The following is a 17,545-nucleotide window of genomic DNA, read 5'->3' as shown; positions in this document are numbered from 1 at the left end:
TCTTAATATAAAATGGATATATGTATGTGTATGTGTGTGAATCTAATATGTATACTAGGGTTTATATAGAACATTCCCTCAGGGAGTCTCTAATAAGCCACTGTACAAATTTAAATACATAAGTGCATATGGCTCAAAGTTTTCTTTTTTTACTATTTTTTTCTGTAATCCTAACATCAAGTTTTGTTTTGTTTTTCCTGGTTCATTGGCTGGCCTGCATCATACGTTGTGCTCTGCAATAGTTCTTTGTTTATCCTGGTGATAATTACAATACTGTCCTCTTTCTATGCTTCTGCTCCCTTTTTCTTTATTTTTCCTATTTGCCTTTTCTTCCCTGATCTGGACATGGCGATACTGACAAGAACAAACGTGTCATAACTCTTTTCTTTTACATGTCTTTGATTCTTCATTTTTTAGAGGGAAATAAAAATGTTCAAGTGTTATGTTAACATAGTCATTTTTTTTATTAGGCTTTATCTGTTGTAAACAGGGTAACAAAAACAATTTTGGATAAACACCATGATATAATCGAATATGAATGTTTGATAAGACATCAAAGAATGAATATATCCAATTCCCAGAGTCTTTAAACAACAAAAAATATTAGTGTATGCTGTAAAATAAATGTCTATACAGTCAATAAAATATTGCATTCCTTTATTAAAAGGCCCAATAAGAATTACTCTAGGGCTTCCCTGGTGGCTCAGTGGTTGAGAGCCCGCCTGCCGATGCAGGGGACATGGGTTCGTGCCCCAGTCCGGGAAGATCCCACATGCCGCGGAGCAGCTGGGCCCGTGAGCCATGGCCGCTGAGCCTGCACATCCGGAGCCTGTGCTCCGCAACGGGAGAGGCCACAACAGTGAGAGGCCCGCGTACCGCAAAAAGAAAAAAAAGAATTACTCTAGTACACCTAAGAAAACGAAGTAGCCTTCTAGGTTTTCACCATTTGCCCCTCCACCCTCTTCACTGCTCTGGTCCAGAAGGCTGATGCTCCAGACTGTATCCACCAGATTACCCTGGCCCTCTGGCTTTGGTTGGGCCAGTGGAGGCACCGTCAGAAGTACAGAGAGTAGGAGGAGAGAGGTCAGGGTTGTCTTGTACTGTAGCATCCCTCTTGCTGGGCCACAGGATGGCAGAGGCTGCATTCCCCTAGTGAAGGTCACGCCCCTTTTGGGGCCTCTCTCCTACAGACATAGATCTAACTGTGCTCCGGTAACTTCTTCCTCCTCTTGCACCTTCAGACCTAGATGTGGTAATAGCTTCTAGGTTGTAAGCCCTAATGTACTTCACTATTTCTCGAGTTTCCCTGATCTCTACCCATCTGTAAATAGTCCCTTTATTAAACTCTCTTCAATTACCCTTTTGAGTTTGCCATCTGTTTCCCACTGGACCCGTAATAGTAACTCTCCAGATCTAGAATAGTGGTGCTCTATACAGGTGAACTATCTCCTTAGGGAGCATTTTGGAAATCTGTGGGTGTCACAATGATTGGGGGGCATGGCTGGTATTTTCCTGGTGGGTAGGTATGCCGTATATTCTATTACACGTGGGACAGTTCTACACAACAAAGAATTGTCTCTTACCCCATCCAACTTTCAAATGTCCCACTGGACATTCATGTGGGTGAAAAACCTATTTAATAATGATCTGAGTCAGAACTAACTTTGTTCTGCAGACACAGGGTATTTTTAATACACCGAAATGCAGATTTTATTAAACACTGAAATTCCCAGAAATGCAGTTACTGTGTGTGGTGAGGGAATGTTTCACTCTGTTTGGTATGGGACTTTATTAAAAATTATTCACTACTTTGGAAAATCATGTCATCCATGACAATGCTGCTCTTGTGACTTTTGTTGTAAATACAGCACACTGCTTTCTCTTAACTCACTCCATTAAAAATTTTTCCTCACCACTTCACTGAAAATGCTCATGTCATAGTCGTGAATAACCTTCAGGTTGCTAAATCCAATGGTAACTTCTCAGTCCTCAACTGGGACACAGATGGTCACTCCTTGATAAACTTCCACCCTTTCCATGGCCCTGAACTTTCCCTCCTATCTTTTTTTTTTTTTTTATTTTTGCGGTACGCGGGCCTCTCACTGTTGTGGCCTCTCCTGTTGCAGAGCACAGGCTCCGGACGCTCAGGCTCAGCGGCTGTGGCTCACGGGCCCAGCCGCTCCGCGGCATGTGGGATCCTCCCAGACCGGGACACGAAACTGTGTCCCCTGCAGCGGCAGGTGGACCCTCAACCACTGCGCCACCAGGGAAGCCCTCGCTCTATCTTGATAGCTGCTCCTTCTCAGTCTTCGCTGCCGGTTCTTCCTCTTCTCCTTGCTCTCTGAATGTAACAGTACCACAGCCCTTTTTCTATCTCTAGCTCAGATCTCTCTCCTGACTCCAGCCTTGCATATCCAGCTATACCCTCAATATTTCTACGTAAATGTCTGATAGACATCTCAAAACTAGCTCCAATGTAACTCTCCCCATCTCCAGCTGATGACAGCTCAATGCTTTTGTTTGCACACAATAAAATCCTTGGAGTCATCCCAGAATCTTCTCTTTCTCCCACTCCCCACATCCAGTCTACCAGGAAATCCTACTGGCTTAACTTCCATATAGTCTCCAACCACCTCTCACCTTCTAATGGCTGGTTGTAGCACCATCATCTCTTGCCTTAATCACTGCAGTCACTTCCTAATGGTCACCCGCTTCTATCCTTGCCCTCCTTTCTATTTTCAACTTTGCAAACAGATCCCTTAAAAGCATAAGTCAGATGATGGCACTTCTCTATTCTAAACCCTGCGAGAGCTCCCATCTTAGTTGGAGTAAAGCCCAACTTCTTCCAATGTTCCAGAAGGCCCTATAAATTTCAGTTTTTGCCAGGCTCCATTACTGATTTCCTATCATCCTCTTCCTCCCTGCCTGCCTCATTCCTGTCTCATTTCTCTGGCTAACTCCCATCACTTCCTTCCTTCAAAATCTGGTCTTTTCCATAAAGAACAGACTTGTGGTTGCCGGGGGGTGGGGTGGGGGGTGGGGGCTGGGGGGCGGTGGGGCTGTGGGGAGTGGAGGGAGTGGTGGGAGGGAAGGATTGGGAGTTTGGGATTAGCAGATGCAAACTATTACATATAGGATGTTTAAACAACGTGGTCCTACTGGATAACATAGGGGACTATACTCAATATCCTGTGATAAACCATAATGGAAAAGAATATGAAAAAGAATATAGGTATAACTGAATCACTTTGCTGTACAGCAGAAATTAATACAACATTGTAAATCAACTATACTTGAATAAATTTTAAAAACATCTGTTCTTTACAAGGAAGCCCACCCTGACTACTCTACTTAATCCTGCCCCTGCTCCCCGCATCTCCTGATCTCTTTCCCTCTCTCTTCTTTCCCTCTTTTTACAAGATCAGTTAAGGTGTTGGTCAAATAACGTTCCCTTTCGTCAAGGTGCTAAAGGTCTTTTGCTATGAAGTAATACATACCCTAGTCTACTTCTTATTATATTAATTGAATATTTTTATTCAAAGAAGAATGTTTAGGAAGATACTATATTAACATAAAAAAGTACAAGCTTACAACTTACTGTATACTATTTTCTGAGCAGACACTATACTATAATTCACATACATGATAAGACTCAACCATTTCAACATCCCTTCACTATAAATATAATCCTTCCTTTTTAAATTGGTGAGATTAAGTAAGTGGCCCAAGGTCATCTAACTAGTGACTGAGCCTATTGGTTTTGCTACTAAATCACCATGCAACACAGTATATGTTTTTGGATAGAAATAAAATATTTCAGTCAGAAATTATACTGTGAGGTGAGTATGGGCTGCATATTAGTAGCTTATTATTTATGAACCACAAACATAATGAATTAATTGGATTCTCACGGAACATGGCTGAACGTCCACGTTGGGGTGCATGCTTATGCCCACTGATGCCAGGGTGTGATGGAGGACTTGGGGAAAAATACACCCTAAAGACTCCTATCATTCATATTTACTCAGATTTGGTTACAAATGTTTTAATCCATATTCACTATTACTACTTATAAATGTTTACCTGGGAACCTAAGGATCTGCTGTAAAACTACTTCTCCCCTGAATATTCTACAGAATATCGATTGTGTCTCAGTAGAGAGCAAAGCCAATACCTCCCTCCTCCCCCATGCTTATGTCCACATCCAAAATAAACAGGATGATTCATAATCATTTAATAAATTCTGAACCAGTCTACTAACCAATTTAGTGAAAGTCTCTCTACTCCTTTCTTCCTCTGACCATCATCCCCAAGAGTTACTCAGTTTCCAGAATTCTGGACTGTAAACAATTTGATGAGAGTTATTGTAAAACTCTCTTGTGATTGGCTAAACAGAAGTCAGATATAATTCTGATATCAGAGCATACTTCAAAAATTCACAATTCATAAAATACGGTAACATCTGTTGCATTCTATCTTTTGCTTTGTTTCTTTATCTGTATCAGGAACTGGCTAAATAATTTAAAAATCAAATTATAAGCTTAAATACGACCATAGTAAGGTGTTTCAGGGAATGAGGAAGAACATCAGCCTTTGTATCAGAAATCTCAGCTGCAGTCCAGGTGGTGTAATAAAAAGCAACTTAAGCAGGCAAGTCATTTACTCTCCCTCGAACTTATGTGGGACCTGAAGTGGCTGCATCCATAAAAGAGACCAACCAGCTCTAGATGCTTTAGGAAATGCCAAGGCTATAATAATGTACCCATGCCTATTAGAAATTGGCATTTTTCTTTTTCTTCTTGACTTTTCAAAATTAAGGAACTTAAAAGCACCTAAATTTTTAAAATTTTTGTCTAAAAAGTGAAAGCCAAAAAGTCATTAAAAACTCCAAACTTGCAAAGATTTCAGGGCCGGGCTTCAAATTTTAGAACCCTCAAGATAGGAAGGAAGAAGGAATTTGGGGTGATTAAAATGCTATAGGTAGGACTGGCTGTATAATTTGCAGGGCTCAGGGCAAAATGAAAATGTGGGGTGCTTGTTAAAAAATTACTAAGAATTTCAAGATGGTGACAGCAGAGGATTTAATCAAGTGTGGCCCTAGGATAGCAGGGCCCTGCGTAACTGCACAGGTCACACACCCATGACACTGGCACTGGCTTTTTCATATAGGCATGAGAGCTAAACAGCTTCTAGTTTCTATCCCTGAACAAATTGATCATGGTTGCCAAAGTGAGTCATCGTGGTCAAGAAAGGTATCAACTCTTATCCAAACCCCATGATTTTCCCAAACTTACCACAAGGAAAAGTCCAATAAAATATTTTTAATAAAATATTTTTACTTAATAGGCCCTCTTTCATTCAATGTGAATGACTGAACTGAATCCCTTTTTTGGGCCACTACTGACACCCTAAACTTTTTTTTTTTTTTGCGGTACACGGGCCTCTCGCTGTTGTGGCCTCTCCCGTCACGGAGCACAGGCTCAGCGGCCATGGCTCACGGGCCCAGCCGCTCCGCGGCATGTGGGATCCTCCCGGACCGGGGCACGAACCTGCGTCCCCTGCATTGGCAGGCGGACCCCCAACCACTGCGCCACCAGGGAAGCCCACCCTTAACTTTTGATCAACCATTACCAGGCTGCTGAGAACTAGCAGAGAAAAGAAGCACACAATGCTGATGACTAGTGACTACCGTGTGCTGGTATCCAAATCCCCTCCGGGCTGCCCCATGACTCTGGCCTGGGCTCACTACCCGCTCCATCCCCAGTTCCTCACAATATCTACACCCACGTCACTCTCTCCCAAGCCCCTGCTCCCCCATCTCATTAGCTATAGAAGCTGAATTCAGTATAAAAACAGAGGTCATTAGGTGGTCACCCCCTCAATTTCCCTCTCCCACCTACCACCCTGACTACATCTGCAAATCCTTCCCGTTCCCATCCCAGCCCCCTTCCCTTCCTTGAGAAGCTTTGCCATTTTATCCCCATTGCACCTCCACGTCCCATCTTTTCCTTCCTTCAAGCGTTCCTCCTCTACATATAAATCATCTCAAGTGCTTTTCCTTTTAACGCCCTCCTTGATCCTAGTTACAGTATTATTTCTCTCTCTTCGCAGCCCATTATTTGAAGAAAACGCATCCATACTGTCTATTTCCACTTCCTCCTGGTCTCTCTCAACCAGTCCTGCATTTGCCCCTCCTTCCCTCAGCCCATTTCCTAATTCCTGGTTCCTCAAATGGAGCTGTTTTTTTCTCACTGTGAAGCCCAGCATGAACCATGGCAAACCCCACATGAGGAAATGCTGGTCAACATGATTCCAAACCATCCATGAATTATTTCATGTAATTGAGGAATAAGGGCGTAAATTAGATTATACTGACAGGTGACTGCAATATTATATTTTTCTATTTTAAAAGGGAAACTCTTCAACCTGGGTCTTTGAAATAGAAAAACAGTCTTGTAATGTTTTTAAAGAGGTAGTGACACTCTCTCCGTACAAAGGGCAGAGTGTCCTTGCCCTGCTGTAAATGTTTTAGCAGCTGTGGAAACTTTCAACAAAATTTACTTCCAGCAACTGAAAGCAATGTGCGAAAACTGGGCTTTTCATCGTGGAGACTGAAGCACTTACTGAAGAAATGACGACTGGGAGGTACAGCCTGGAGCTGTGTGGCTCCTTCTCACAGCTCTGCCTGGAAACTCTAATGTCGTTTTCCATCCCCTGCTGCACATCACTGCCCCTCTTAAGAAATCATGTATCCTGATTTTGAACTCTTTACACGACAGGATGAAATATGGTGAAGGAATCCAGGTAGGCATTACACCTCTTTCCCCCTAGAGCATGGGAGAAATGATCCAATGTGCAAACACGGGCGTTCTCCCAGAACTTTGGGGGTTAAGCTCCACACACACATGGAGAGTGACTACCAGTCTTACATACACCACCCTTTTCCTCACTGTGCTGGGGATTCCTCCTGAGACACCTAACGTGCTTCACCTTAACATCTTACATTCACAAATCTGCCCGGCAGCTCTAAACTAGTGTATTATATCATGGGAGAAACTCAGGCCATCAGAACTAAAAATTGGCCCAAAGGAGCTGTTTCTTTCCTCCTTCTGGGCAAGATAGAATCCCAATAGACTTCATTTAAGAATTCTGGGTATAGGGCTTCCCTGGTGGCGCAGTGGTTGGGGGTCCGCCTGCCGATGCAGGGGATGCCGGTTCGTGCCCTGGTCTGGGAGGGTCCCGCATGCCGCGGAGCAGCTGGGCCCATGGGCCGTGGCCTCTGGGACTGCGCGTCCGGAGCCTGTGCTCCGCCATGGGAGAGGCCATGGCAGTGAGAGGCCCGCGTAGCACAAAAAAAAAAAAAAAAAAAAAAAAAGAATTCTGGGTATAACAAGTATGCATTGCTGCATCTGATAGGAAATGTTTCATTTGACCAAGTGCCCACTGTGGAAATGCTGTATGTAGTACTCGGTTTTATGAAAACCTTTAAGAATTCACAGCAGTTAGCTTTCCTTCATGATACAGTGTATTAATAATTCTGATTCAATAAAAGATTTCCTGTTGACAGTATTTCATTTAACAAATGAAGCAGACATATATTTATGAGGACATGAAGTTTAATATGCATACATTTTATAAATAAGTTTTAAAGTATTCAATTTAATCCAGGACAGGTTGATTGTGCACCTACTATGTGTAAAGCACTAATTTATCTTGTGAGTGCCGTCGTGGATTTGGCCTGGAGCTTTTGTCCCCAGATATCTGCATTGAGGCCTGTTTTCACTGCAGTCTCTCTCAATCCTCAGGTTTAGGCTGTTTCCCTAACTTACAAAAAATGTACTTTTTTGAGAAAGGGATTAATTATCTACTGAGGAGCTTGTCTACAATGACAGTTGGGACACTAACAGAAAGTTACTCAGAAAGCATGTGAACCTCGAGTTGCATCACTTTATGTCACAAAATGAACATCACTTGACTGATGACAGAATAGAACAAAAGGTATGTACTCTCCCCCTCTACATATGGGCAAACAAAATAATACATGCAGAGTTATTTCTCTTAAATATCTGGCAAGGCACATGATTGATTGTTAGGAATTTTTTGACTTGGTTAAGACAAAATTTAGCCAAATGTTAAAGCGTGGAAAATGTTGGTATAGGCAAAGCGAATATTCTGACAAAGCTTTAAAATCACCCCATCACACAAACACGTTGAAATCTTACCATTAGGTTGTCATGCAGTCTGTTTCTCTGCAGCGAGCATTAGCTTTAACCCTTCAGTGCTGCTGCTGAATTTCATATTTAGGGAGAGGGCTGAAGCTTCATTCAGGAATAAGCTTGTACTTGGGGGATGAGTGTCAGTTTACACGAGAGAACTGCAGTTTCACTCGTGCATCCTTCCAGTCAATCCTCGCTCAGAAGGAGACTGTAGTGTCTGACGAGTGCCTGGTGATCTGTGCGGACTGTGTGTTTAAGAGATTATGTAAATTCAGTGTGTGTCACACAGATCTTTCTCTTCCTCCTGTGAACTTGCTCCCTCCGAATGCACTTCTTGATGGCGCATCTTTTAGATGACAAAATTTCAGCAACCCTTAGGGTCTGCTTTCTAAGCGACTGCCCTTGGGATGAGATGCCTGTTTTCTGGGTTTGACTTGGCAGTGTCTCTTAGAGAAAGCCCTCACTGAAAGGGTTAAGGTATGTTACTGCAGCAGCTATCAGCAGACCAGCCATCTACCTTTGGTACTTACAGGAATTTTATGGCTCTTGATCATATTATCAAATTCTTCATTAATTTTTTTGTATTTTTCTTCAGTGCGTGGGGTGAGTGCATAAGAGGAGTCGGGATCGGGGCTTTCACAGCCTTTGTTTTCTTTCTTGTTCAAGGCCTGCCAGGTTCAGAGAAATATCAAGAGTAAAAAAAAATGAAGGGTGTTTTGAGTACTTACACACAATCTTTGCCTGCTGATCATTAGATCAATATCTTCGTTAATTTTCCTGTACTTGTCCTCAGACTCAGGGCTGTGACCTACTGAATCGTCTGCATCAGGATCTGGGCTGTCACAGCCATTAAGGCCCTTCTTTCTCAACGTCTGAAATACATAATTTGGAAAGTTCAAACCTAGACAAAGGCTGTAAAAGACATTCAGGGTGTCACAGACGTTCAAGCTTGCCAGTATTTTAGGTTATTACATGTGCTATATTACATTAGGGTAAAGAAAAACCGTAGAAAGACACCATGAGTCATTTCGACAGTGCACTCATTACTACTTAAAAAAAAAAAAAGTAAAAGGGAAATATTCCTTCTGCAACCAAATTCAACGAACAAAGATGGTATGAGGATTGAAGTTTCATGATCTGGAATTCATATGTGCTCCAAACATCTAGTGACAGATGATCACAGAATACAAATAAGGGGGCAAATTGCAACACTATTTTCCCACAGAAAAATTAGAAGTTAGGACATTACGCAATGATTTCAGAAAACGTGATCATGACAAAAGCAGAAATAGTGGCAACAGATCCTTAGTTTGAGTTTAACATAATGGTTGGCACTAGAAGTGTCCTGCCACCCCTTTGGGTGTGCACTTGACCGCAAAAGGTGGTAGGAGAACCCAGCTCACATTCTCACGAAGTACCCATTAAGAATGTTCAGACCCTGTGATCATAAGGTGAATCACCTTTGTTTAGTCTGGTTAGAGTTCTATATGTGTGAAAACCTGTATTGAAATTGATAATACTGAGAAGTTGTCTGCCTAAACAGAGGCTGGAAAGAAAAGGCAACAGAGCTGAGCTTAGGGCTTCATTATCATGACCTGAGTAAGGAAGCCAAAGAACACTGCAGAGAGGTAACCAAGTCAGTAGCTACTGAAGTAGCAAAAGTTCCTCCTGGCTGCAGCTGAGGAGGGTCACCCTGAGACTGCCTCCTGACACATGAAAGTGAAAAGTCAGTGCCTCTTCCCGAACCTCCTGTCTCCTGAATGTATGTCTTGGTCTAGTTTCAGCTGTCACAGAAGGATAAATACTCATGTATAACACTGTAACAGGAAAAGTATGAGTCAGGAGTTTGCCTTTCTGTTTTTCTTCTTTTTAAAATTGATGGTTGTCAACTTAGTTGGACACGATCCTATTTACAGAGATAGTTACGTTTTTAGAAATTATAAAACTTCTGATTAATCAATCACACAGCTTGCCATGTGAACTTTTAATAGACTAGCAACATTTCTGAATTTTCCTGGTACTACCAAATCGTCTATAAAGAGCTGTGTACCTAAGCGTCTCTTATCAATGCAAAGTTCAGCAGAGCTCATCTTTATTAAAGACCGAAATCACGTACAAATAAAGCAAGAGCTGTGACATCAAGCTAAGACCTCAAAGCTGAGATAACACTCCATTTTTAATTCACGCAATTGGGGAAAACAAATAAAACGGCATGAGTTAAAAAGGGGGTGTCAGTCTTAAAAATTTAAACTCCTTGGCTCTTATTGATGTGTAACAAATGTAACATTCTAAAAATTCGTTTCTGAGGCACTAAAGATTTTCAGTTCAAATCAAACTGAGACCATTTTGACTATGTCTATGATACACTGTGGCTCTGTAAATATTTATTAATGTTACAGTGATATAATATAACAAATAAACATATGGTTACAGCTTATTATGTGGTACAATGTTTGAATATTAAAATGAATATTTTGACACACGGCGATAAAATATACATTTACAATCTTGGGGAATTTATAACTGGTGGGGCCACCTGGCCCCCTATCATGGATCTACAGCTATCATTTTTCACCCAGAATAAGTACTCCTAGAGGGTTCCTACAATAATACTATAGAGGATGTCACAATACGTTAGAATAACAATTTTATTTGCTAACTTAATTTCCTATATTTTAAACTCTTTTGTTAGCATTATCTCAATCACAAAAGCATTCTTCCGGGTGATGACTATTTGTATTATGATGTGGTTCTGCTTTGATCTCCACATATCCTTGAGCTTTTAAGAATAATTTCTGAGTGTCTTGCATCATACTCCATGAATTCTTCATAAAAATTCACTTATGCAGAAAAAAATATGTAAGATCAAGAACGTATTATCTGATATGTTTTCAGAATTTATCTACTGATATTTCTCTAGGGCATGTTAAGAATATTCTTATATAAACCCCTCATTTAAGGTCTTATCTGGTATAACATTAATTTACAGTCTTATCTAGACAGTAGATTTTTCAATGTGCACCCGAATCTTTTATCCAATAAATCTTCTTGTGAAAACTATAGTTGTTTTGATGTGCAGATTTTTGACAACAGAACGCAAGGGTTAGGAGAGGTCTATCAACTGTCATTACAATCCATCTGGCACGTACATGTGTGCTAAATATTCTTACAAAGCTTTCAGGGCTAGATATTGTGTGTGGTTTATAAAAATTCAAACATCAATTATACTTTATTGAAAGAGCTCCACAAATATTAACTCATTATCTCTCACAAATCTTCCATGAAGATTTCAGGAAACCTTATGCTGGGTCTCAGGCCAGCATGGCCCAGCACAACGGCCCAAGGCTCCCGCCTCCTGCCAGGCCACTGTGTGGTCACCTTGCCCCTGCCTAGGCTTTCCCACACTTGTGAAGTGCAAAGTGAGAGATGTGGAATAGACCTCTCCCACGCATATGTAACTACAGCGGTGGACTGAACACTGAAATAAATTAGGTAGAATTGAAAAAAAAATTAGGGTGTGGGAAAATTGTAAGTATAAAAATATGGCTAAAATGTTGATAGTTCTTAGATGTCAAGTTTTAGACCAAGTGGGAATGCTTGTTGTTCAATAAAACATTTCTCAGTTTATAGGTTAAAAAATGAATTAGATCGATAGCTCCTTTATACCTAAAGACTTATATAAACTATTACATAAACAAAGCAAGTGGCATGAGGTCACAAAGGAAATCTCAGTGATGGGAATAAGAGGGAAACAGTGGCTCATTTTCTCCCAGTAAATTCTTCTCATATCTGACTACATCATCCTACAATGAATATCACCACTATTTAAGTAATGAAATATCTCTACCATTTAAAGGCACTTATAGTCTTATTTCAAGTTATATTGTGTTATTTAAAAGAGGAGCATTTTGAGAAATACAAACACAAAACCCAAGAGCATATTGAGCTCTAAATTCCCATAATCACATAACCAGAACATTGAAAAAACTGTTCAAAAATATTACTCTCAGCTGAGAGCTTGTAGAACACATTTCTGCTAAGTACAGATTATTACAGTGGAATTATAAAGCTCTGAAAATGGAAGTAATGGCACAAACTTTACCATAGCTTGAATGTGGAACCATAAGACTAATCTTATCTTTATTATATTAAAAATCTACAGCTGTTTAATTATGACAAAAGAATCAGTATTAGATTCAGCCAAGTCTGTCTTTATCACAGTAATAAATAGCTGATATTAACTAAAGGGATTACTAAATGGATAAATAAGCATTATTCCCTACGGCCTTTTTCTAGTAAAATCAAAATCTCTGTCACTGGCCTTTGAAAGATTCTCTGATCTTTTATAAATGTTACTGGTCAGGTAATGTAGGCACTTAAATCATTATTCTTTCACAGGGGCTAGAAGTCCTGGATGTATATATTTTAGGCGTCTCTCAGCTGACTATGTTTTGAGAGATTTATTCTGTATGTCAAGATAAGGCAAGACATCTACTGAAACCACCAACTTCCCTTGCTTCATATCTAAAGAAACTCTTCCCTCAGAGAACTCTGTAAATCTGGAGTCAGCATTCCATGTGAGAGTGACACTTGTGGGGTAGATCATTGACTGCAGAGGCTTCTGGGATGTTTTCACAAGGCAGAGACTGTCATGCAGTGAGCTGAGAACAGGCTTTTCTGAGAGAAGTAATTAGATTGACAGAAGGTGACATACTCCAAACAATAAATGGGAAAAGGAGTGCAGACAGGTAATCCAAAAACCACGTGGAATCTCCCCTCCCAGACATGTGGACATATGGACACTGCACTATTACATTTGTTCATTGGGAAAACTTGAAATACATATAAACTGACAAAGATAGGTGACAGGTGCCTCAAAAATTCTAATGAAATACATGTAGGGAACAGATTCTATTTCATTACTAAAAGGAATATAAATGAAAAAGAATGCCACATGGAGCTCTCATATCTTGTCTTAGACATTATGTTATCAACTAGAAAATCCCTTCTGTATACAGTGGTTAAAACTGGCTTCCCCTTCCTAATTTATTTCTTGTTAGTAGAAAAGAAATATCTAGTTATTGGCCTTTTTCAATGTATGAAGACTATAATATTTTATGTTGATGCTATTTAAATAAAATTTAGCTTCTTTCAGAGACCCACCATCACAGATTAAAAGCTTCCAATCATTCAATTTATTTCCATGTCTGCAGTCTTAGTTCTCAAGAATATATTATTTCCATCATCTTCCTTTTTCTGTGCCTCCCCATTTCACAGCGGAAATTTCAAATCCCCTTGTGAAAAAACCCAAAATACTCTTACTAATTTTTGTTAAAATTCAAATAATCACCCTTTCTTGCACAGCTAGCATCACCCTTCAAAGGGCTGATGTATCAAGAACACATGCAGGAACTGTTATTATAAGTTGAGTGAATGTCCTGTTCACACAAAAGCCAAGAAAAAAAAGACATCAACTTAGGAAAAATGACTTCCTTTCTCTGATATTAAATCATTTTTGTGCTTGTCTATCACAGCTTTATGAAGATAAGTGTCTGCTCTTCACAAGCTGAATAATCTTTAGAAGCAGTGAATCCACACAGGCACAGGAGGTGCAGTTGAAATGGAGACTGCCCTTCACTGAACTTTCTAAGTGCATTTCACAAATACCCTCCCACCCTGGTATGACACTCACAACACTGCTCCTTCCAGGCCCTTCAGTATCTGTGGAGTGGCTGCCACCCTAAGGACTGTGCTCAATGACTTACTTCATTTAAAACACATTCAGCAAATTATTACCGAGAACCTACTATATACCAGACACTGTTTTGTGTATCTGTAGAGAAGCAGGCAATACAAATTCAAACTAAAAGCTCTGACCTGACCTATAATTTTGTATGTTTTTTGGTGATTTCTAGCACAGATTACTTAGGCTGGGGGAAGATCAGGGGCCAAGAAATTCCTCCACAAGTTTTCATAATCAAAACTGTAAGCATTGTCTATATTCTTTCCTTGTTCCATCGTTCTTCTTTGTTCTTAATATAGAAATGAAAAGGCACATTAAAATATTGTGAATTTAGTAAATCAGTAGGTAGACTTTAATTAGACAAGCAAATCATAGCTAGCATAGAGTATGCAAAAATTAAATATTATCCTAAATTATCCATTTGTGGTGAAAATTTTCATAAGAAATCAAAAACATAAACCTTAACAACACTACATTTCTCTAGGTTATTAATGTTCATTCTAACCAGATATTAACTCCTACTCGGGTAAGGCTGGGGAGAGCTGGAGAGTGTCACTGTTTTGTTTTTGTTCCTTTCCTCAAAAGACAATCTTCAAATTGGACTTGAAATTTTTTTCACTGAATAATTTTTCATCTTTAAATACTGGAAATAAAAGACTGATTGAAGACTTTTAATGTATAGACCTAAAGAAATATCCAGGGCTTCCCTGGTGGTGCAGTGGTTGAGAGTCCGCCTGCCGATGCAGGGGACACGGGTTCGTGCCCCGGTCCGGGAAGATCCCACATGCCGCGGAGCGGCTAGGCCCGTGAGCCATGGCCGCTGAGCCTGCGCATCCGGAGCCTGTGCTCCGCAACGGGAGAGGCCGCAACAGTGAGAGGCCCGCGTACCGCAAAAAAAAAAAAAAAAAAGAAATATCCAGCCACTCCCCCTAATGGCCACAAATTCTTTCATATAAGTATTTAGAGGGTGATAGTTCCTAGAATTACTGATACTCTAATACTGGATGAGACCATCAAGGACCATCTGGGTCTTCCCCATGCCTTCCAGAGGGAGGGTAATGCTGCACAAGCGCTGGCCTTTCATATCTCATGTCCTTGCTCAAGCCAGCCTCTCCTACTGGAATGACCCCACCAGTATCTGTTCCCTGCATGCAGACAGTCCTCCTCCAAGGGGGAGCTGACACAGCTGACACATCCTCTCCTCTCAGTAGACTTCTCTGATCACCAGGACTGAATTAATTGCTCCCTAATTCATGCACTCATTTATTGTATACATTTTTCTACTAGAACTTCTTTTTTTTTTTTTTTTTTTTTTTTTGCGGTACGCGGGCCTCTCACTGTTGTGGCCTCTCCCATCGCGGAGCACAGGCTCCGGATGCGCAGGCTCAGCGGCCATGGCTCACGGGCCTAGCCGTTCCGCGGCATGTGGGATCTTCCCAGACCGGGGCACGAACCCATGTACCCTGCATCGGCAGGCGGACTCTCAACCACTGCGCCACCAGGGAAGCCCTCTATTAGAGCTTTTATCGCAAATTATTGTTTATGTGTTTGTCTCCATTGCTAAATCGCTAGGTAATTAAAGCAACTTCCTTTATTCACTTTTGAAGCTGCAATATAGAACAGAGCCTGACACACTGTAGGTGCTCAGTAAATGCTTGCTGAATGAACAGAACACACATTCCGCTTCAGTGACACTGCACGCAGAGGTTTTGCGACTGGACAGAGGCTATTTGGCTGGCTGAAGGTGAAAATGGTACTGGGATCTAGACCTCTTGACACATATTACTAAGTGCTACTATGTCAGGTGTTGTCTGGGGTCCTCTGGATGTTAAGAATGCTTTTTCTGAATATATGATCAAGATAATTTGTTTACATGTTTTTCTCTTCCCATGAGTGAGCTCCTGGAGGTTAGGCATTGTTTACTAGTCATCTTGTATCACGAGGACTTAGCACAGGGCCTGCCATGAGGTAGAAGCTTAATAAATGTTTGCAGTATTAATGACAGACTGAATGGATGGATGAACAAAACAGGAAGAAATGCTAGAGGGAGAAAGTGTAGTCTCAGTGTAGGAGTTTTGCAACTGCAATTTTCTTTTTTTCACATTTTGTATTATTATTTCACACTGTTAAAAGTCAGTTATTATTTTAGTCTTTTTAAGTAACTGTTACAAAGTGACTGTTTTCCGAAATGTACCGTTTTAAACTTAGAAAGCAATGCAGTAGAGGCATAATGTGTACTAGGAATGAAATTGATCATAACTTATCAGGAGATTTATATCATTAAATACTTAAAATCTGGTGTTTTGGTCTACATATGGAATGTCAGAAAAACTGAGCATTCAGCATTCTTTAAGGGAGAAAAGCCATTAGTATATCATCTCAGTGATGAAATGGGTAGCAGGAAAAAGGGGTACACAATTCAGCACAGAAGGAGAGAAAAGGGAGTGGTATTTTAGGCAGCATATATAAGGTTAGAAAAGGAAAAGCAGAAAGCTTAAAGAAAGGAATACAGGGAAACTTTTGGGAATGTGAGTCAGATACTATAAATTTGAAATGAGTATGTTTCAAAATTCTTGGGCAAAGTTCATTTTTTTCCCCATTCCTGGATCCTGGTCGCCTGTTCCACTGTTCTCTCTGGCTTTGACATTGGTCTTATTCTGGGCGAATCTTAGCCTGGAGGATTCATGGAAAATCAGGGTGATGCTAGGGCCAAGCAAATGATTCAGGCTTCCTCAGGATAGGTCAGTGGTTTCACGTTTTTATTAAGGTTTCTTCCACAACACCTCTTTTGGAACCTGGACAGGCATGCATCAAGGAGGCTGGCCTAGAACAGGACTGAGATGGGGAAGTTTGGCATGAAATGTCTCCTGACATTTTGAGTCCAGGAGCGATCTGAAGTGAAATATGAAACAGGGAACGTTTTAATATACAATGACTGAAATGCATGCTAAAATATGCAGGTAATCCTAATAATCTCTATAAAGCAGGCTAAGAAAATAAAGGCTGGAATACAAAACAAAAATCTGAGATATAAAGGATCAAACTGTAGATGAGTTTGAAAAATGGATGATGTTAGTGATTTCTTAAATAAGGAAGGAAAAGATAGGCAGAATTATAAATTAAACAAAGGTTGAGACAGGGAGGAGAGGAGCAAATGAACAAAGACCAGGAAGCAGGATTTTTGAAAGTACAAAATATGAATGCAATTCATCTACTAACCTTTCTGGACTATGGCATTTTACTTGCAAATAGGTTACAGGGATAACAAAGCAGATATTGGGGCACTGATTCTTTAAAAATAACATGTTGAAGCGTAATTTATAAACCATTAATGACTTATTTTAACAAAAGAAGATGTATATGTTATCTTGAGTAATGACAGTAAGGTCAAATCATTATTTTTGTTTCCCTGTAGCTCTTATCTAGTTGTAAATGCCTTTTTATTCAAGTTGGGCCAGTGCGTGATTAGTCATTTGAAAAGGGAGTAGCCTTCACTGCCTTATTTATCAGTCAGCTCAGGATTATACTTAGTCATCATACTTCCTCATTTCTGTAGGATTCCCCTGATCTCTGCTACATCATTGAT

The 17,545-nt window shown here is 40.4% G+C and overlaps 1 protein-coding gene across 22 annotated transcripts in view; it reads right to left on the bottom strand.

Annotated features, from left to right (window-relative positions):
• The window catches only part of MEF2C (myocyte enhancer factor 2C), a 169,490-nt gene that overhangs the window by 34,192 nt on the left and 117,753 nt on the right, over positions 1 to 17,545 (bottom strand). For 18 of the 22 annotated variants that reach the window (XM_033401462.2, XM_049708305.1, XM_049708304.1 and 15 more), the window contains exon 4: positions 8,945 to 9,088. In XM_033401462.2, coding sequence (XP_033257353.1) covers positions 8,945 to 9,088 — 144 coding nt within the window. Of the gene's footprint in view, positions 1 to 8,746; positions 8,885 to 8,944; positions 9,089 to 17,545 lie in introns of all 22 variants that reach the window. The other 4 variants (XM_049708307.1, XM_049708306.1, XM_033401535.2 and 1 more) reach the window with 2 other exon arrangements.

This window comes from Orcinus orca, chromosome 3 (assembly GCF_937001465.1).
Source record: "Orcinus orca chromosome 3, mOrcOrc1.1, whole genome shotgun sequence".
NCBI lineage: Eukaryota > Metazoa > Chordata > Mammalia > Artiodactyla > Delphinidae > Orcinus > Orcinus orca.
This window is presented reverse-complemented; position numbering and strand designations above follow the sequence as displayed.